This window comes from Diadema antillarum, unplaced genomic scaffold, assembly GCF_040938485.1.
Source record: "Diadema antillarum isolate AM-2024a unplaced genomic scaffold, OU_Dant_1.0 seq00000007_RagTag, whole genome shotgun sequence".
In the NCBI taxonomy this organism is placed as follows: domain Eukaryota; kingdom Metazoa; phylum Echinodermata; class Echinoidea; order Diadematoida; family Diadematidae; genus Diadema; species Diadema antillarum.
In genome coordinates, this window is record NW_027271129.1 from 45,750 (window position 1) to 67,814 (window position 22,065).

A 22,065-nucleotide genomic window follows, 5' to 3' on the forward strand; every position below is an offset into this window, starting at 1 on the left:
ATCACATCTGTATCATATAATATACTTAATTACATGTTGATTATGATTTTTTCACTCTGCATCTATTGTTGTTAATACTGAAAATTTACATTCACTCTGCATCTATTGTTGTTAATACTGAAAATTTACAATATAGTTAAATACGGCTTGCAGCCAAGGGTTCAACTGCACATTCACTATGAATATTTTGCACACTGTACACCAGTTCACTAGTTGACATCATGATGCATAACATCGCAATCGTTAATAATGCACGCAGGAAGCATGAACAGCAATGTCACAGAATAACAGAATATACTCTTAGTGCTTATGAAAACAGTTTTACTGTAAAATATGATTATTTGGCCAAGACTAGTGAGGTCTACCTGCAGGTACCTTACACCTCTCTTACATATCTGCAAAATGTTTGTCAACTGATTTTATATTGTTACAACTTCTTAGTGCAAGTTTTAGGCTTGCAGGGACTGGTCTACAGAATGATACATTGACAATCAGCAGAATCATATACAATATGACATTATGCACATTCTGACTCGAATCTACTCCACTGGCCCATACTATTGGATTAGGAATTTTCAGCAGCTTTTTTAATGCCTTACGAATACTTCATAACTAGCACATAAAGGGAAACTGACAAGCTATGAATGTAATTCATTAGTGAGAAATGGAGGAAGAGAAATGGGATTCCACCGGGATTCAAAACCCAAGACCCTGTGGATTGCTACTGGTGCTCTACCAACTGAGCTATAGAAAATCCTAGAACAGCGTTCTCTCTTTAAGAGGGGCAAAATCACTTCCATTATAGAAAACTGTGGCGGTAGTTAATTCCACACAGGTTGAACTGAATACATGGCCAACAACCTGATCTCTTTTTATCAAAGAGTATGGTCAAATATCCCCTGGGACAGGTGAGGACCAGAATCAGTGATATAAGAGGGAAAAAAAAATCTTGCTTTGGTCAGTAGGAGTCTCACGGTATACCTATACAGATATATTACCATACCATGAAAGTCCTCATAGCATGAGGAGTGCATACACTTCTTGTGAGTTCTTACCAGAGTTCTTATCAAGGAAATAGGCCAAGAGGCACCTCATGACGCCTGGTGACAGATGACGAGAACATTTTCTGCCTCTCCAATTCCTGTATCATGGGGACACATAAGTTATCATTCTTATGAGTGGACAGACCACAATTATTTTGTACATAAACACACATTTATACCATAAAAACATATGATCCTCTAGTTGCATGATTTGTGAATGGAGCCTTGACTCGCACTTATCAGTTTGATTAAATTCCTACTACGAGAGTAAAATCTTCAAACAGTAATGCTGCCATATGTGCCTTCTCAAGCCAAGCTCTACCTAAGTTGTGTATTTTTAAGTATACAACATAACAAAACATTGATTTTTGAAAGATTTGCTCAATGAAGTGCCAAATATGAAGAACATACACATCTAATTATAGGAAAAGGATTACATGCAAGTTATATAATCTACACATTTTATGTAATCATATTAAGAGCCAGAACCCAACAGTGAACGTTTAATACTGGCTTCGAAATTTTGCAGCAGGTAATCTTACTGAAGATATCATTTTAAATATACTATTACAGTAAGCTCATCCAAGTGTCCTGCTATATAACTAGAGTATGTTCCAAGTACAGTTGATATCAAAAAGATACATTCAATATAATAGTGGATGCCAGTAGTATTTTAAACTCTACAGGGATGTTTCTTTAGAAACCAAATAAATTGAACTACCCATTTTCAAATAAAAATGACCAGTACCAAATATATTCAAAGTTCTTTATATCACATTTATCAGTTTCATCATCATTCCTGTGTACACAACAAAATCAACAGGATGACTACATGTATGCTTAATATACATCAGTACATAACTGAAAAGCACACTTTAGTCAAATAATCAAAGACCAAATCCTACATGTGTTCAGGTGAAGTCCCCAGGGCACATCTACCAGGTAATGAAATTATTCTCTTGGGTTTAAAAGATGCAAGTGTAACTACATTGTCTTAGTCTGTGTTGAAACTATTTGAAACCTAATGTCATGCTATGTCACATTCCTACCCTATTATAGCACATTGTACAATCATTCATAAAACCAAGTACCATCATGTAGTCATGGCTCTTGTTTTGTCAAATGTAGCTTCTCAAAATATGCTTTCTAGTCTACCATGCAACAAATAAATAAATGCTTGAAAAGTGTTGAAAAGGCAGCTGTATTCATCTGAAACCATTTCAAGTGAGTGTCATGCCAATATCTCAGAACCTTTGCAGGCTGCCCATCAATAATGTGCAAGTACACTAATATGACATATGGCTAAAAGAGAGATTGATGTTGTCTTGCAATGTAGACTGCCATCAATCCTACCCCTTTCAAATCTATACACCATCAAAAGCACAAGAAGCCACAGAAATGTTTTGCCAAAAACAAAACATAGCTTATATTAGCTACAATAGCTACATCGAAATGTCTACATGCATGTTTGTATTTATCTACAGTAAATATCACATGCTTTTTCAAAAAAAATAAATAAATAAAGCTGGACAACTCACCATAATGACAGGTTCCAATCTTGCGACCAAGTCTTGGTACGACTGCAATAACATAAATGACACATTCAATGACAATCTGAATGATCTATGCTATTCACAACTTGTGCACCAGTCCCTTCAAAATGAGAAAGAACAGCCTTTTTCACTGAAAAGTCTTTTTCACTGAAAAGCTTACGGTGCATACTGAACTGAAATTGACATTTGTCAACTACATTGCTTGCATTTTTAGATTGTATTATCTAAAGTAAAGCTGACTTTCCTAAAGAAAAACCTTTAAAGCATGCAGTATGGGGTTTTAACTATGCAACTCTTCTCGGTTTGCCATTATTCAATAAATTAAAAAATTGTGACTGATTGACAAACAGCCCTTCATTGACAATCAATCAATCAATCAATCAATCCATCAATAAATCACAATCAATACATCAATAAATCAATAAAAACATCAATAAATCACTGGCATACATACTCAGGTGGAATTAAAATCCAGAACCTCCTAATTACCATACAGGAGTTTTATCTACAAGAATTTGAGTTTCCAGCTGATAGCCAGTAATAGTTCTGATCCTGTTTAAGGTAGTCAGTACTCTGTTACCCACAGGTAATCAACTCAATGCAAGAATAATTCATATGAATAAATGGAAAAATGTGCTCCTATGGGAAAACCATACAAATGTTCTGCTATCACACCCTTGTACTCATCCAGCTATGAACTGGTATTTGCCCAACCCATAATTAATGTAATCTATTGAGACATGGCATATGGCAAATTGCACAAATGGAGTTGTTTTCATAGTAATGTGCCCATTTTAAATTTTGTTCCAGATTGTCGGTGCTCTTGTTAAAGTAAAGAAGGGTACTGTGTTCTCACACAAGAATACAAAAGCAATATGCATGGCAAGTATTATATAGACTTGAAGAGATAACAAATGAAAGAGAACCTAAGAATGGCCACACTTGAATAGTTTTATCAAACAAGACTATGATTATGGCATAAACATTTCAAGTTTCAAGTTTCAAGTTTAAAGTTTATTTAACCAATTCATTAAACATTTGACATTTTAAAAAAGGATACAGCATTAAGAATAATGAATGGTTTGGGACCCCAAAAGAAGCAGAGCTTGTAAAAAAAAGGGGTCCCGGATAAACATATAAAACAAAAAAACTAAAGTTTTAAACTTTAAACATATTAACAAGAAGTATAATAGTAACATATTTACATAGGACAGATGCAACACAAGCACACACACACACACACACACACACACACATTCCATCACACAAACACGTGTCACAAAAACGCTCATGCACATACATGTAGTTCACATGAAATTGCAGAATGATACTTTATATTTTACTATACTTTTAAATTCAGCTTCCCTGATCAATTCTTGTTTTACAAATTTCCCTCAAAATAAATGCGACATGTACGTTTAAAGTTGGATAGTGTTGAGGCTGACCTAATTCTCAATGGCAAATTATTCCATTCTCTAATACAAACATATACAAATGAATTTTGGGCAGTTTGAGTTCTTACAAAGGGTTGATGAATGAGATTACTTTTACGCGTATTATAAGCATGAACGGTAGAATCTAACACAAACGCATCCTTCATGAAAGATTTCGGATCACCTTGTGTCTTAAACATAAGAATCAAGAAAACTCAAGATAACTAATTTTTCATATGGCAAAATATGAAGTTGAATAAACAATGGCAAACTTGGACTTCTATAGTTTGAATTTGTAATATACCTTACAGCTTTTTTCTGAAGAACAATCAACTTATCTATATGATTCTTTGTAGCTGAACACTAATATCCTACAGATCCATGACACAAGCAGATGATAGGAGCTCAAATGTGAAGAGTGACAAACTCATACAACATCTAAAGGACCCTCTCCTTAGCAGAAGAAACATGGTTTTTCCTATCTCTTAAAACATGATCTGGATACAAGCAAACACTAATTCTGTATCTTGGTGCCTTACACATGTTCTCTAACTTTCATGAACACATTGTCATAATGTAGCAAGATAGACAAGTACCAGGTACCAACCTCTCCCATTGGGTATCTGTAGTGGTACTTGTCTTGATCCCTCAAAGCAAATTCCTCTGGATGTCTAGACTGTATCTCTTCATATGTCAAACCATCACACACACCCTGTAAAGTCGGGAAAACAAATAACCATACATTTAGAAAAAATTAAAGTCATGTAAATCTGTCCTCAAATTTCCTTTTACGTATCCACAAACAGATATCAAAATATAACATCTGAATTAATGTACCTCTACTTTAGGATTCTCCATGCTACAAATTTGTTTTTCTACTACAGTACTGAATGGAAATCATTGCATGTGTACCATACGTATTTGCCAGCATATAGGCCACACCTGTGTATAAACTGCATCTCAACTTCAGCACCTGATTAACATAATACAGGCATGACTAGAAATGTCGCTAAGGCGACTGGTATGCCTCCGCCATAATGCATGATTCTCCCAATAGGTCTATAGTACATGTAGACAATGTGTGATTACATTTTCACAAAATTGGCAAAATATTAAAATGACAAGTTGTCACAAATGTGTTGAATGTTCATCTTCCTTGACCTAGGTTTAATTGGATGAATAGGAGAGCATGTATTTGGGGATTTAAGGACTTAAACTTGACTTTGACCCATTCATAAGTTTATGCATTGAGTAATTTTCAAGGTATGGAGAAAAAGTGCAATTTCTGTATTGAAAAGTTCATTGTTACCATTTTCATCTGGCCTTTGACCCTAAAATTCATAGGATAATCACTGTCAGGCACAACATGCATAAATATGTAGTAAGTTTCAAGTTAACTTGAGCCACGGAACTGAGATATGGAAGAAAAAGTTAGTTCAGCACTTTCCCTTGATCTTTGACCTTTTGACCTTTGAGGCAAACAAAAAAAAAAGAAGAAAAAAGAAAGCATCCAGAGAATCTCTATTATGTTATACATGCATACAACAAGTGTAAAAAAAATAATAATCCTGCTGGCATTGCATAAATGAGGGAAATAGTAAAATTTTGAAGTGTTGCCCTTGACCTTTGACCCCTGACCTTTGACCCACGAACCCTAAATTCTCTAGATAATCACTGCCAGTCAGTACATGTAGGCCTATATATACTATGTTCCATGAAGATACCTTGAACAATTTCCAAGGTACGGAGAAAAAAGTGAAGTTTTAATATTTTTACTTGACCTTTTGACCTTTGACCTTTGACCTCATGACCCCAAACTTTCACCAGAGAATCTTAATTAGGTAATACATGTATACACTAAGTTTCAAGAAAATATCTTCAGGCATTGCATAGATATGGTGGAAATAGTGAAATTTTATGTATTTGACCTTGACCTTTTGACCTTTGACCTTGAGCATGTGCACCCAAAAGTTGATAGGCACAACTTCACCCCCTAATACACACACATGCCAAGTTTCATTAGGATACCTCAAAAGGGTTTTTAGGTACGCTGTCCACAAAATTCATTACGGACGGAAGGACGCAACGACGGAAAGACGGACGGACGGACGGACGGACGGACAACCCGAAAACATAATGCCACCGGCACCACTTCGTGGCGGAGGCATAAAAACTGATGTTAGAAAAACCACCGAAAATGTTTTGAGAACCAGAGCGAGGGAGCGGAGCGACCAAGCGGGGGGAGGGTGGCTTGCCCCCCTCCCACGGTGTGGACTTCTTTTAATTTGAGGGTTTGAAATCATGCAATCTGGAGCATTCTGTAATAAGATCTTTAGCTTCATAATATATTCATTCAATGATACATGTATGTATGTACAAACATTTTAAAGAAAGCAAGAGAGAAATGCATGCACATAAAGTCATTTGGATTTTGGAGAAACAAATGTGATATGTCACTGTGCAGAGAACAATAATTTCTCAGAATTCCATCTAATCTAAGAGGGATTTTTAGAAATAAGATCAATAATAAATTTTCTCAATACTTATTCCATTTTATCTCCACTTCAGTTTGAAGAAGTGACGAAATGCACAATGAAAACTGAACAGTAAAAAATAGAACTATACCATACACAATGTGTTGAATTTACTAGCTCAAACAACCAGAATTAACCTTATAAAGTCCTCTGCTTGCTTTGCTTTGTAACTTGCTTGATATGGGATAATCTGGAGCGCTTTGTTGTCTCTGCAGTGTCCTGCATAAATTTCCACTTTGATACTTATTACTAGTTTCTTCTCTGCTAGATTTAGTTGTGATGGTTTCTGACTGCGCTTTGCTCTTACTCGTTCTTGTACCTCTTTCTGCATTTTTCAGGCATTTCTGAAATTCTTACATACAAGGGGATGTATGGGAGCTTCTTTGAAGTTATTTTTGTGGAAATACTCTCTTAGCTGTCTTACTGGCTGACTGTAAGTGATATCGTACCGTCTGGGTAGCTTCAAATGATCCAATGGTTATGTTAGCTGAGTGTGGATCAATTATCTGATTCTTGGCGCTGAAGGATGACTCAACCTGAGGTCAGTTTATCACTGTCTCTTCCAACAATGTCTTTCCGCGAATAACTGATCGGCAAGAAAAACCCATGTCTGAGCACTAGTCCCAACATGTCTGGATAGGAGAAGTAGGACTGTGTTCATGTGTTAGGCAACTTCATTCCTTGCTACGACAAAGTGTATAATTTTACACAAAGTATCATCTTTTTCAACCTGTCATGGATTTAAAACTTAATTCCATAGACATCCTATTTCTCCTGTACTGAAATCCCAATGTCCTAATACCAGAGCGATTATCACTATTGCTGTACAGTGTGATGTGTGAAACAGATGCTTGCATCACTTGTGGCGATGTGCTTCCAGCTTGTTGTTACAATGAATGCATGTGACGTGTGAATATTCACCTGACAAGGTGATCTACAGGTGCTACTTATGAGTATAAAAACTAGTTAACTGTTGATCACAAAAGCAACTGAAAAAGCATTCAGACTAAATACAGAGATGAAAGTTAGTTAATTGAAATTTTAGCGCATATTCTTTTTGTACATGTATTTTACATTTGACATGCAATTTAACTGCTCTTATGATTTGATACATTAAGCGTTTAAAATATCAACTTTTAAGACACATAACTAAACCGCCTTTATTCTTGCTTTGACTATGTAAACTAAAAAGAAATCAAATTGTAGCATTTTTAATAGTGTATATCCTTTACTTTAGGCGACCTTCTAGATAATTCTTTGCTCTTACCCACGTTCTGCAGAAGGAGTTCATGAACTTGTGGTACTTCTTTTTAATGTTCTGTTTGGCACTTCAAGCCAAAACATAGTTCTGGTACGCCTGCAAAAGTTGTCAAATTTCGCTCCCAAATGTGAGCGTATGCCTAGCAAATGTGCGGAACAATGCTATAATAACAAGATATTCGATGGATAACGAAGAAATGCGAAATATTAACAAAAAGGTTCAGTCTCAGAATTTACCCAAATGGGGTCAGGCTAAACTTGGACTCGGGGATAACTCGGCCTTGCTTTGACGGCGGGCTGAGTTGTATTGGTTGTCCCTCTGGATTGTACAGTGTTGTACTATGGGAGCGGCCTGTATAAACTACATTGTAGCGCTTTGCGTTCTGGCTACTCGCAGTAATGGTCCGAGTTGTTACAACGCGCGCATCGAAAACCTCTTTGGCGCGCATGCAAAATTAGTGTGCACCTATCAAGCACCTCTAAAAACAATCAAAGACACTTGATAAACAACAATAAAAACTTCAAGACCACTAGTCTCAGCAACTGAGGTGATGTGCGTATAGGCTTGAGGACCGCGCGCTGTCCATTTGTTTTGTACAGGATTAGCACGCACTTTCCTGTCTGTTCAGTTAGGCCTCGTTTGGTATTATACAGTAGAATATGGCGATCACGAACTGCATGTAAATTGTCTAAAATAGGGTTGAGTTCTCCCTGAGACCAAGTTCGTCTGGAGTCTTCTGGAATAAAAGTCGGTTTTCAGACTTTTATTATTTTTCTCAAAATACTCCAAAATGACTCATCATTCCGGCAACCCGCGTCAGCCAGGTAAGTTTCTTTGTAGACTCTTTCAATATATTGCAAGCAAATATGAAATGGTGCCAGACGGGGTCTCAAGCCCTTACCAGAACTTTGTTTTCACTTTAAGGAATGTGAGTGTGGTACAGTCTTTGGTTTCCAGAGTTCCTTCCCTCCCGCCCCCTTTCAAGTCTGGTATGGTAGAGGGCATGTTAGGCTTTTGTGGAGTTGTGTATCAATATGATACATGCATGCGTATATTAATTTGTGTGCGAACTACGGGAGTCTCCCAGCCATCTCCTTACACTGTCTTTGTGTGGTTCATAGACAATTATAGCACACATTGCAGTAAGCTCTTAATAAGAAATGGGTCATTTACCAAAGCTGGTAATATTCCCGAAAGATTGTCAGTTCCATCAGGTCATGCAGAACTATCTGTCAGATACACATTTTCATTGTAGAAAGGTGGAATATAATGCACAGTCCCATGTATGTGTAAATGCATTTGATGAACTTATGGTAGATTGGTTTGAAATGGTCATGCTATAGCTACACACAGGCCACACCAGACACCCTAGACACCCTCAAATACAGTATCACACTTACGGCATCAAGTTCATCAAGGCTCTTCCACTGCTCTAGAGGGACATCAATGCAAGACCCAGTCTGAACAGTCCTCTTGAGGCGACTGGTCCAGACCTTGAGGTCCTGTAGATTCTGAGCCTGCATATACTCGCCAAGGGCTTTGGCATACCGCTGGCCTCTCTCAGAAAGGTCTGAGTCGCCTCCAATGCGTCCATTTTGATTGTGCAAGCTCTCTCCATGCTTATTGATAGTGGGAAGAAAGGATTCAGTTTGCAAATAAAGGCAGGAGTACAACTTACAAATGAGTCATCAACAGTGTGGATATTACACTAATTGAGGAGTATTCCATTCTCACATGTATCTTGGAGCTATGATTTATTCTTGAAATATGAGACAGCTCAAGACCATGATTTGTTACAGGAGTGCTTCATGCTCAAGGAATTTACTCATGAGAAAGAATCGTCTTTATTCCTCCACATCGATGAAGTGACGGCAACACCAACTTTTACTACTTTACATGCCTGATCATCCAGGTGTATTTAACACAAATGTCCAATCAGTTCTTACACAAGGAAAGACTAACTTTTTTCTACTTGGTGGCCCATTTGGGCCACCAAAATAATCACATTTCTTTTTTAGGTGGCCCCAAAATGAAATTTGGTGACCAAAAAATCAAAGAAAAACATTGAAAAAAGAAAAACATTACACACTTCTGAACTACAACTATCACTGAATGTGACTAATACCCCCTTCCAAACTGAGGGGAGTAGCTCAATCCACAATAATGTTGCATGCTTTTCAATTAAAAAAAAAAAGCTGCTACCATGGCATGTTCAACATTGACAACAGAAATATTTTACTCATTTAAAAAAAATGATTTTGTTCACATGCCAAATCTCAAGCCAAATGTTCAAAAACTGAGAGTAAGCTAACCTAATGCACAATAATTACCTCTGCTAAGGGAGGAGGTTATGTTTTCGTTACCGTTGGTTTGTTTGTTTGTTTGTTTGTTTGTCCATGTGCAAAATAACTCAAAAAGTAGTGAACGGGTTTTGATGAAACTGACAGGAAAGGTTGAGAATGACACAAGTAACAAATGATTAAATTTTGGTAGTGATCTGATAATTTTTGGGGAATTTATGAAGGATTTTTGATATTTTGACAGGTAGGGTCAATGAACTTGGGAGTTTAAGCTGCGCATTTTTGAGATTTTCAACTAAAGTGCGTGCTGTAGTTTCTGCTAGGGCGAGGCGCACCGCGCAGCCGAGGGTTTATGACGTAACAAAGGCTTCTATATCGGGAAATCGGGCGATTTTCAGCATGAATGTACCTACAATTGTATGGGTGGAAATCACTGATCTCTATGGAAGAGCCCAAAGAGCTTTTCCCCAGTGGTGGAGAGGAGAAAAATCTCTTTGGGAAGAGCAAGATCATCAGTGGAAAGTAGCTGCTTGGCGGAGGTCTGCACTCTCAGAGTGCTTTTCTAGTTCTGTATGATTTTCATTACAAAAATGCTACTGCCATGGCAACACATTTTTGACATTGACAAAAGAAGTTTACATGTCTACTGTACATGGTATAAGGAGTCATATGTGCCAAATTTCAAGTCAAATGCTGAAAACTGACAGTCAGCTCAATCCCATTTTTAAAAATGCTTTTTCGTTTAAAAAAAGTGGTTACCATGGCAACACAATTTTAAACACTGACGAAAGAAGTGTTTTACACATCTTAAACTGCAGTGGTCATATGTGCAAAAATCTCATGTGAAATGTCCAAAAAGTGGGGGAATCGGCACAATCCACAAGATTTTTGTGATTTTATCTAAAAAATACTGTTACCACGAAAACACATTGTTTGATGATGATAACAGATGAAGTTTTCATAATTTCATATCACACTGGTCACATGTGCAAAATTTCAATTCAAATGTACGAAAAAACAGAGGCTAAATCCACAAAATTTTCGTATGATTTTTATATAAAATATGCTGTTACCATGCCAACAAGTCATTGACAATGGCAAAAGATGAAGTTTGCACATCTACCTACTATACCAGTTACACATGCCAAATTTGTTCAAAAATTTTCAAAAACTGAGGGAGATAGCTCAATCCATTCTATCTTTTTATGATTTACATATATGTATATTGAAAAAAAATATTGTTACCATGACATCTTATTGTTCATCATTGCTGAAAGTTGTGTTTTGCACATCTGAAATATAATATTGGTCACATGTGCCAAATCTCAAGTCAAATGCTCAAAAACTGAGGGAGTTAGCTAAATCCACTGGTAATTTGCATGATTTTCATTAAAAAATGCTGCTACCATTTCAACACATTGCCCAACAATGACAAAAGATGAAGTTTGCACATCTTCATGCTACAGCAGTCACATGTGCCAAATTTCAAGTCACAGGGTGCATTCAGGGGCTTTCCTATTCAAAGCAAACTGTAACGTACTGTACCCGCGCCAGAGGAGCACTCGAACGCTCCTAAAATGTACCCTACCATACAGAACTGAGTCAAAAGTGGACCACTTCCCAATGTGCTCCAAAGAGTACCAAAAGCGAGCCAAAAGTTCGCATGTGAGAATGCACGTATCAGGCACATTCATCATAATGCAACCAGTTCATTCTTTTGTTTGGGACATCTGTAAGTAGTTCAAGTACAGCGGGTGAATGACCCTTGTGCTACAAAATGCGTGACCCCTCTAAGAATAACACATGAGGTACGCTTTCTCAACAGAGTGCTCAAATGCAACCAAATACTCAAAAACTGAGGGAGTTAGCGAAGTCTGCAATATTTTTCTGTGATTTTCACTAAAAAATGCTGTTACCATGGCAATACATTTTTCAACAATGACAAAAGATGTAGTTTGCACATTAACATAACTGGAGCAATCACATGTGCCTAATTTCAAGTCAGGTGGTAAAAAAAAAATATGAAGGAATTAACCAAATTCACAATATTATTGCATGATTCTCATTAAAGATGTTGTTAGAATGGCAAACACCTTGTGCAACACCTTGAATCTTTTGAGTCATATTTTGAAAATTTTTAGTTAAATACAGAAGACTGAGGGAGTATGGTCAATCCACATATTTTGTATGAATTTGTATAAAAACTGTTGTCGCTATGGCAACAGATTTCTTCACACTCCCCCAAAAAGGTGTCTTGCACAATTACACATTACATTGATTGCATGTGCCAAACTTCAGCTAAATTACTTTAAAACTGCTAGAGTAGTTCAATCCACAACATTTTGTTGGATTTTTATGAAAAATTGCCACTAACAAGTCAAGGCATGGAATGTGATAATGATGTGCGGGTGGGGATATACTGAGGGAGTAGTTCCACATGTAGATCCACAAGATTGTGCAACGGACAATACAACCGCCTGACCAGCCACCTGGCCACCCAATCTAAGCATGATTCCTGTATACCCCCCTCCCCACACTATCCTGTATGTGTGGGTGGGGGCATGATCATGATAATTACATGTATGTGAAAAACTGACAGGTGTGATATAAAGGCTTAAAATACCACGTACAGTGATTGAATTCACTATTACCAAATCTAACATGTCAAATATTGACTTGAGGCATAAAAAACTACTTTTTCAATAGCACCATGTATTCATAGAATTATCATACTCAACAAAGTGGTATACCTACTTCTATTCTTAGGTAAATGAAATTTGGTCAAAAAATAAAGTGTGATTAGCGGGGTTCTGCAGACGTTTCTTGCAAAATCTAGCTGAAAATGATGCATTTACTGAGTTGTGAGTTATTCCTCCCTTTTCGGGACACAAAAAAAAAAAAACATACTGGTACTCACAAAGTTTTGGTGGGCTGATCCAGAACATCTAATTTCTTTAGTGATGGTGGTCTGAAATACATTTCTCCTAGGCCACCAGGCCACTGCTAATGTCGAGCCTTATATGGCTTGGAATTATAAAAATACATCAGCCAGTATGCATGAAGACAAAGCATAACCTTTCACTTCACATTAGAATGATTTACAAGTCATACGTCAAGAGCTGGTCACCCTCACCTCTCAACTGTTGTTAGGTTTCTATTAACAAACTATGGAATGATGCAGCCTTATCAATCACAGTGATTGAATACACTTGTAAACCTGGGACTGAATTGTACCATACAAATGCTCCATGAGCAGCTTTCATTCATATACATTCAAATTACAAACTTACTTAAAACAAGTAGATGTTTTCAACTTACTCTGGTCAGGTATATGGTGCGAGGGATGATATGGATGTTCATCAGATAGTACACAACCCTGCTCTGGATGTGACCTACAACACATCAAGCAAACAAAGCACACGCATTGCTATGCAAAGAGGAAAATTGAAAGAGCTTCCATGAGACAAATTCAAAATATTTTCTTAATTCAACGATTCAGACAGAAATTAATCTTAACTAGAAATGTTGCTAAGGCGACTGGTATGCCTAGGCCATAATGCATGATTCTCCTAACAAGTCTATAGTACATATGGACAATGTGTGATACATTTTCACAAAATTGGCAAAATATTAAAATGACAAGTTTGTCACGAATGTGTTGAATGTTCACCTTCCTTGACCTAGGTTTAATTGGACGAGAATAGGAGAGCATGTGTTTGGGGATTTAAGGACTTTAACTTGACTTTGACCCATTCATAAGTTTATGCATTGAGGCATTGAGTAATTTTCAAGATATTGAGTTGGGTAAAAAGTGCAATTTCTGTATTGAAAAGAACATTGTTACCATTTTCATCTGGCCTTTGACCCTAAAATTCATAGGATAATCACTGTCAGGAAGAACATGCATAAATATGTACTAAGATATGTACTAAGTTTCAAGATAACTTGAGCCACTTCCGAGATATGGAGGAAAAAGTTAGTTCAGTACTTTCTCCTTGATCTTTGAACCTTTTGACCTTTGAGGCAAAAAAAAAGAAAAAAAAAGAAAGTTTCCAGAGAATCTCCATTAGGTTATACATGCATACACCAAGTGTAGAAAAAAAGAAATAATCCTGCTGGCATTGCATAAATAAGAGGGAAATAGTAAAATTTTGAAGTGTTGTCCTCAACCTTTGACCCCTGACCTTTGACCCCATGAACCCTAAATTCTCTAGATAATCACTGCCAGTCAGTACATGTATATATACTATGTTCCATGAAGATACCTTGAACAATTTCCAAGGTACGGAGAAAAAAGTGAAGTTTTAATATTTTTACTTGACCTTTTGACCTTTGACCTCATGACCCCAAACTTTTACCAGAGAATCTTAATTGGGTAATACATGTATACACTAAGTTTCAAGAAAATATCTTCAGGCATTGCATAGATATGGTGGAAATAGTGAAATTTTACGCATTTGACCTTGAACTTGACCTTTGACCTCGCGCATGTGCACCCAAAAGTTGATAGGCACAACTTCACCCCCGAATACACATACAAGCCAAATTTCATTAGGATACCTCAAAAGGGTTTTTAGTTACGCTGTCCACAAAATTCATTACGGACGGACGGACGGACGGACAGAAGGATGACGTACAACCCGAAAACATAATGCTGCTCCGGCACCACTTCTTGGTGGAGGCATAAAAATAAAGAGCATGATATTAAATTAATTTGAATCATATTTTTCAGGTTTCTCAGAGCCTAGGAACATCAGAAACATCATTTACTATTAAAAGGCAAAGTCAAAACCTGTCGGTGCATAGAATGCAACATGGTGGTTGCTAATAGTTGGATGAAACTGGGAATGCTATATGATAGTCTAGCCCAACTTTGTCTCATGGAGGTACTTTGTCTCAAGCCAAGTATGACATGCATGCAAGACAAATCTGCACCCCTCTGTATATTGAAAAGGTTAGTCAGTGTTTTGGTGGGTGCAGTCTATGCTGAAATTTGATCTGGCCCTGCTGCACTCCACCTAATATTCAATTCAGTTCAGTTCAACCGAGATTTATCTCCATTTGTTCACCAAAAAAAAAAATAGTAAAAAAAAAAAAATACAAAGTACACATTATACGATTATACAATTGTCATTTCATCATTTTTGGGAAAATACATATCTGAAGTATCATGAAGTATAATAAACTATCATACAATTATTAAATAACCAAAATATCAAAGCACACTTAAAAATTGACAAAAAAAAAATATATATATATATACATATATATATATATATATATATATATATATAGTTAGTGGCCCACTGAAACACTGAAAAGAAGGGCTTGTAAGATGTGGGTCACTTGAGACATAATGTGTACTACATATTATCCAGAACTGATTCATATGTAACAGAAAAAAGTAACTATTTTCGAATACAAAAAAAAAAAAATACAATTTACAAAATAAGCCACTGACAACTGCAGTTTTACAAGCTATACAGACACATGGATTGAGCCGTGTGTACTCGGAAAAGACAACACATACATGCATGCATACACAATGTACATACATACGTACACTTATACATATAATTAACACATTCATACGTAATACATAAAGAACACAACATCATATAAGAGAGAGCACAATGACATTACAAAACAGCAAATAATAAGAAAAGAGAGGACAGAAGAGAGAAGAAAGAATGGAGGAATAGAAGGTCTGTATGATAAATGCTACTCTATATTATCGCGACAGGTGAAAACAGAATTATCACATAATTGATTTGATTATACAATGTTATATATCTCGAAAGCAAGTACTTTCTATACTTATATTTGAATGTAGTATTTGTAAGGATTCTTTTAAATTGCCATTTAAATCATCCACAATTTGGAGCCAGTATAAACAAATATATTTGAGAGTGCACTGTTCTCAATAAAGGAAGATGAAAATCATTAGATCTTCGGGTAGGGTAATCATGAACCTGGCTATGTCGGTTAAATAAATCATGAAATACTTTAGGATGTATTTTACTTATCTTCTTATTTTCAAAATGTTATGGTCAGAAAACAAGAAATCTGTATGTAATTGGGATGAAAGTTTAAAACAATTCTGAGTGTCTTTATTTGCAATAAAAGAAGTTTATCATAATGTATGATAATTAGGCCCTATTACTGCAAACTAAAATTCCATAATTCAAATAAGGCAGTATCAAAATTGAATATAGCATCATCAATGTAGATTAGGGAAAGCAATATTTCAGTCTGTTGATTACACCTACATGGTGTATATTACACAAATAATTTTACAAATATTTTTGATATGAGACTTCATGAAGGTTTATTATCAACTGAAACACATAAAAAATTCAATAGATGAAAGTACTTCAAGAAGGGTAGTATCAAACACAATGTTGCCTTGAAGGCTATCTAAAGAGTTACTAAAAACATGCATTTTGTCTTTGTATTATATTTGTGATAGTATTCAGTGCTCTTTATTTGCTGTATTGTTTCACATTATTTTTCTTTGCCAAAACAATAGGTGATTTCAAGTTGGGTGCTAACTTGGCACTAGCACCGATGATAAAAACTGAATTTGTCGGTGTTAGGAGGTTGTCCTCAAAATTATGATGTATTTCTGGTAGTTGGTGCTGGGACTGATGTTGAATGTCATCTGCTGAACCGAGCTCCACCATCTGTGTTGCCGATTTATGTGCTTTTTTCCCCACTGACCAAAACTAGCCCCTAGGGATTATCATCTTTGTCATTTCAAGTTTAGTGATTGTGTTCTCATTGCTGTGTGAGACCCACATTTACATCCATAAGTAGATGCACGTTGTATGTGCAAAGCCGATGCTAATGCAATGGTTGCCAAAGTAATGTACGCAAACACTCTGGACATGTCTACATAAATCTGAGCCTGGGAGCAAAATTAAGATCATTGTATTGTATCATAGTCCATACTTATCTTTAATTTGAGCAGAATGCTATTTTCCATGTCATGAGTAGAAATTCTTGTGTGACCAAAAAAAAAAAAAAAAAGGAGTGATGGTTAACTCTAGCCCTTTAACAAAGAATGAAGAAACCCTTGCTTACCACTGACTTTGTTGACCAAGAAGCGGTCACCCACGTTGATGATCTTGATATATGACAAATTCCTGCAACATGCAAAATGATGTCATTAATTCACATCTTATGAAAATATATGATATTGCTGGTTAGAGCTTAAGGCCCTGTTTTGATAAACCTTACTCCAATAAAGTCAGTACATTCACACCCACAGAACAAAGCTCATCACCTCAGACAATAGAACTGCAGAAGAGAGCACGGGATACCGTTTTAACAGACACACATCGAAAACCTTATCCAGGAAGGTTTCTATGAAGGGGATGTGTCCACTAATGCGACTACTATGCCTACCGGCCAGAGCCACCTTTTATTCTAGACTAGGCAATTACAATCACTGATCTCAACTACATAGATATCAGTGGTTACAATCCATGCACGTGATCAGCGTGTGGTGTGTCAATCATTCTCTGACTGCAATGTTGCCACTGCGAGTTGAGTGTATCAAAAGAATGTTACCACAGTTGTGTTCTAATAGAAGGGTTGTCAGGGTAGAATCGCGGTAATGTCAGGGTGATGCTAGGGTAGAATTTAAGTTACCGCGAGAACATCTAATTAACATTTTGCAGGGATCGTTTAAACAGGCAGGGTGAAAAAAGATTACCCTGACATTGCCCTATGCCGTGGTAACTCTCGTTTGAAAAGTTCTGTTAAAACTGGGCTTTAGTTGTTGCTAAGTAGGGCAAGTCTTGGCAAGCTTTTTGGTTGTTACGGGCAACTTCAGTGAACAAGGCATGCATAGAACTTAAACACATTACCAAAATGGTCTTTTGACAGGCATGCTTAAGTTTGTTGTAGTTAGCCCTTCAATGAAGACAAAGAAGATCTCAAGCTGGTAACGAAACTCAGGGTGCATTCGAGCGCTCTAAAGCGAACCAAAGCGTACCATACCGAACTGTGCCAGATTTGAAGCGTTCGAGCGATATGTCGAGAAAGTGTACCTTACGAGTTATTTTTAGAAAAGGTCACACATTTTGCAGCAAGAATGTCATCCACATGGCGCTTGAACTACTTACAGCTGTCCCGAACATAGAGAATGATGTCTTTGCATTGTGACGCATGCGCATGATACGCGCATGCTTTACAGTGAACTTTTGGTACGCTTTTGGAGCACATCGGGAAGTGGTCCACTTTTGGCTCGGTACAGTATGCTACGGTACACTTCAGGAGCGTTCGAGCGCTCCCTAAGACCCCATTTACAGTGAGTGAAAAGGCCGGGCTCGGCCGCGGCGGAGCCCAGCCTTCATTTCATTGTAAACACGCAAAAGGCCAAATGTGGTACCAAAATTGGCCGCGCATTTGGCCAAGCTCTGGAGGTAGTCTCAGTCGCAGCTCGGCCCGGGCTCAGCCCAGACTTTTCTCACTGTAAACGCAAACTGGGTCAAATGCGGTACCAAATTGCGACCGGCGCGCTCCCAATAATAGTCGTTTGTTTACAAGCAGAGCACCACTACGACAAAATATTGAAAGGTTTTAATTAAAAGCCCGGGCCGAGCCCTCCACTGTAAACGGACAAAATTGCGGGGCCGAGTACCGGAATTGAGGCCAGGCTCAGCCTGAGCTCAGCCCGGGCTTGGCCCAGCCCTGCACTGTAAACAGGGTCTAAGAGTGTGTCATATAATCTCATCACAGAGTTACCTGTTAGATGTGTACTTGAGAATGCATCATATGATGCATTATCCCCTGTATGGGTATAAATGTTACATATTCTGGCAATTCACTGAAATGAAATGGTCAGATTAGATTGCATCCAAACTATGCAACATTCTTTAAATCCCTCAGCGTTTACAATTACAAGAAATGCATTCAACATCATTACATTTTTGTGGATCTTTGTTACTCACCTGTCATGGTCATCAGAAAGAGATTCATAGGTTTCCTTGTAGTGGTCTATTCTTTGCAGGAAATCCTTAATAGCTTTCTCCTTATCAATGTCGTAGTAGTCTGGACTGTTTAGTTTGACTTCCTGAAAGATTAACAGCAACAAGGAAGTAGAATTGTGGTACAAGGCATCAGTATCAAAGCCAGAAATGATACAAGCAAGCAAACAAGTGTTGAAGCTAAAGGATACCATCATTGTCAGCTCTTCTCTCTCATCACAAAGATGTGCTTCTGGAAAGTTCAAAGAAATAAAACACAATAACGTACTATGGACTGGCCTTTGAGGAGGATACAACATTTATTGCCTGAAGTAAAATCGCATTTCCCTTATTCATTTCCCAAATTCAAAATTTTACTTTCTGTCTTCCATAGTGTACACGATTCTGCTCCTCTGCATAATGCTTCATTAGTCAACATAATCTAATACAACCCTGTCAGCAGACTCAGGTTTACTTGTGGTTCTGGCATGTAGTAAGTCTTGGGGGGGGGGGGGGGGGGGGGAGTGCGCCTTTGTACGTACTGGGCCATCTCTGTAGAATTCACTACCACCTCACATAAGAAATGCATCAGAAACAGAGTTATAAAAGACTATAAAAGTTGAAAACTCATTTGCTTCATGACATTTGAACTTTTCTCATTTCTCTATTTTATGCTCAGAATGCTTTCATCTACAAGTGTGCTTCAAGCATTTCTTTACTGGAAATGGCACAATATGAGTTGTAATAATCATTATTATTACATGTCAGTACATGGTGTCTGTCCAGTGTTATGAACATTACCACCCCCCCCCCCCCCAATTTTTAATTTTGGCAAAAATTTGGAAAGTCATCTATCATTAAAGTGTTCTAAAAGATTGTATGGGGGGGGGAGGGGATAATGCACATTGGAAACAGAAAAGAAAACAACACCCCTGAAATGTACCCTTTTACTGTGGAAAAGCCCAGAGATATTGGAAGGATGTTCCAAATTTTGGGGCCCATGTATGAACTATGAGCCTTGGCCATAATGCATGGTTCTCCTAATAGGTGAATAATACAATGTCTTGACAATGTGTGATGACAGTTTCACATAACCGCCAAAACACTGAAATGACAGGTTTGTCACAAATGTGTTGAATGTTCACTTTCCTTGAACTAGGTTTGCTATATTGTCTAAGAGTGCAGGTACACGCATTTGGGGATTTGAGGATATTTACTTGACTTTTGACCCTTTTATAAGTGTACGCATTGAATAATTTTCAAGGTATGAAGAAAAAGTGTAATTTCTGTATCAAATAAAAAAAAAAATACATTTTAGCCTGGCCTTTGACTCTTGACCTTAGACCCTATGACTCTAAAATTCACAAGAAAATCACTGTCAGGTAGAGCATACATGAATATGCAGTAAGTTTCACGGATGCCTTGAGTCACTTTCAAGATATGGAGGAAAAAGTGAAATATAGCACTTTCATTTGAGCTTTGACCTGTTGACCCTAGACCTTTTGGCAGGAAATTTCCAAGAGAATCTCCAGCAGGTAATACATGTATATATTAAGTTTCAAGAAAAATCCTGCAAACATTTGAGTTGACTTTGACCTTTGACCCATGACCCTCAAATTCCCTAGATAATCTCTGCCAGTTTATAGTACGTGCACATGTACCAAGTTCAATGAAGATACCTTGAACCATTTGTGAGACATGGAGAAAAAAATAAAATTTCAACATTTTCACTTGACCTTTAACCTTTTGACTTCGTGACCTGAAACTCTCACTGGAGAATCTATATTTGGTAGTACATGTATACACTAAGTTTCAAGAAAATACTTTCAGGTATTGCATAGATATGGGGGAAATAATGACATTTTGAGCATTTGACCTTAACCTTTTGACCTTTGACCCATGACCCTCAAATTCCCTAGATAATCTCTGCCAGTTTATAGTACGTGCACATGTACCAAGTTCAATGAAGATACCTTGAACCATTTGTGAGACATGGAGAAAAAAATAAAATTTCAACATTTTCACTTGACCTTTAACCTTTTGACTTCGTGACCTGAAACTCTCACTGGAGAATCTATATTTGGTAGTACATGTATACACTAAGTTTCAAGAAAATACTTTCAGGTATTGCATAGATATGGGGGAAATAGTGACATTTTGAGCATTTGACCTTAACCTTTTGACCTTTGACGTCTTATCACTTTCACTCAAAAACTACATATTATTAATTGGCCCATCATCCGAAATCCTTGGACCAAGTGAAATGTACTTCATCCAGTCTTGAGTTATCATGTAAACAGATAAATTTTCAGATTTGACCTTGACCTTTGGCCGATTTCACTTGAAAACTCATCAAAGAATTGCCCCATCATACATCATCCTTGGACAAAGTTTGGTGAAATTTGCTTGATCCAGTCTTGAGTTATTGCATAAACATATACAATTTCATGGTTTGACCTTGACCTTTGGCCGATTTCACCCAAAATCTAATCAAGTAATTGCCCCATATGGACCAAGTTTGACAAAATTCCAATTAAAAAAAGTGTGTATGTGTCTGTGTGTGTGTGCGCGCCCAATGTGAAAGCTGTATCTTCTGTTGACATGGATCAACGGGCTTACACAATACACCGTATGGAACGCGAGTCGCACCCAAAAAAGACAACCAAAAACTCCGATAAACATTACATGTCAGTTTCGGATCAGCAGCTTGGTATCACTGAAAAATACAAAATAAGGAGAGAAAAACACAAACTGTAAAACATACTACACACCCAAAGACATACATGCAGAATTGAGAAGTACGTGTACAAGCTAAATACAAACCCGGATGTTTGACTGTATGGTCTCCTTGTCATCACAGACAGACTCAACAAAGAAGCACTGTTGAAGAAAGAGAATGGCAACATTAACAATTAAGTTGAACATTCAACATTCAACATTATGTGTTCCATTGATCAGGTTTAAAGAGC

The 22,065-nt window shown here is 37.2% G+C and overlaps 1 protein-coding gene across 1 annotated transcript in view; it reads right to left on the bottom strand.

Annotated features, from left to right (window-relative positions):
- The window catches only part of LOC139724953 (6-phosphofructo-2-kinase/fructose-2,6-bisphosphatase-like), a 142,899-nt gene that overhangs the window by 25,569 nt on the left and 95,265 nt on the right, over positions 1–22,065 (bottom strand). Inside the window, 10 exon segments of the mRNA XM_071636069.1 lie at positions 1,056–1,100; positions 1,103–1,129; positions 1,132–1,141; positions 2,582–2,623; positions 4,637–4,741; positions 9,225–9,443; positions 13,443–13,516; positions 17,208–17,269; positions 19,082–19,203; positions 21,920–21,976. Of these exon segments, the coding sequence (XP_071492170.1) occupies positions 1,056–1,100; positions 1,103–1,129; positions 1,132–1,141; positions 2,582–2,623; positions 4,637–4,741; positions 9,225–9,443; positions 13,443–13,516; positions 17,208–17,269; positions 19,082–19,203; positions 21,920–21,976 (763 nt within the window).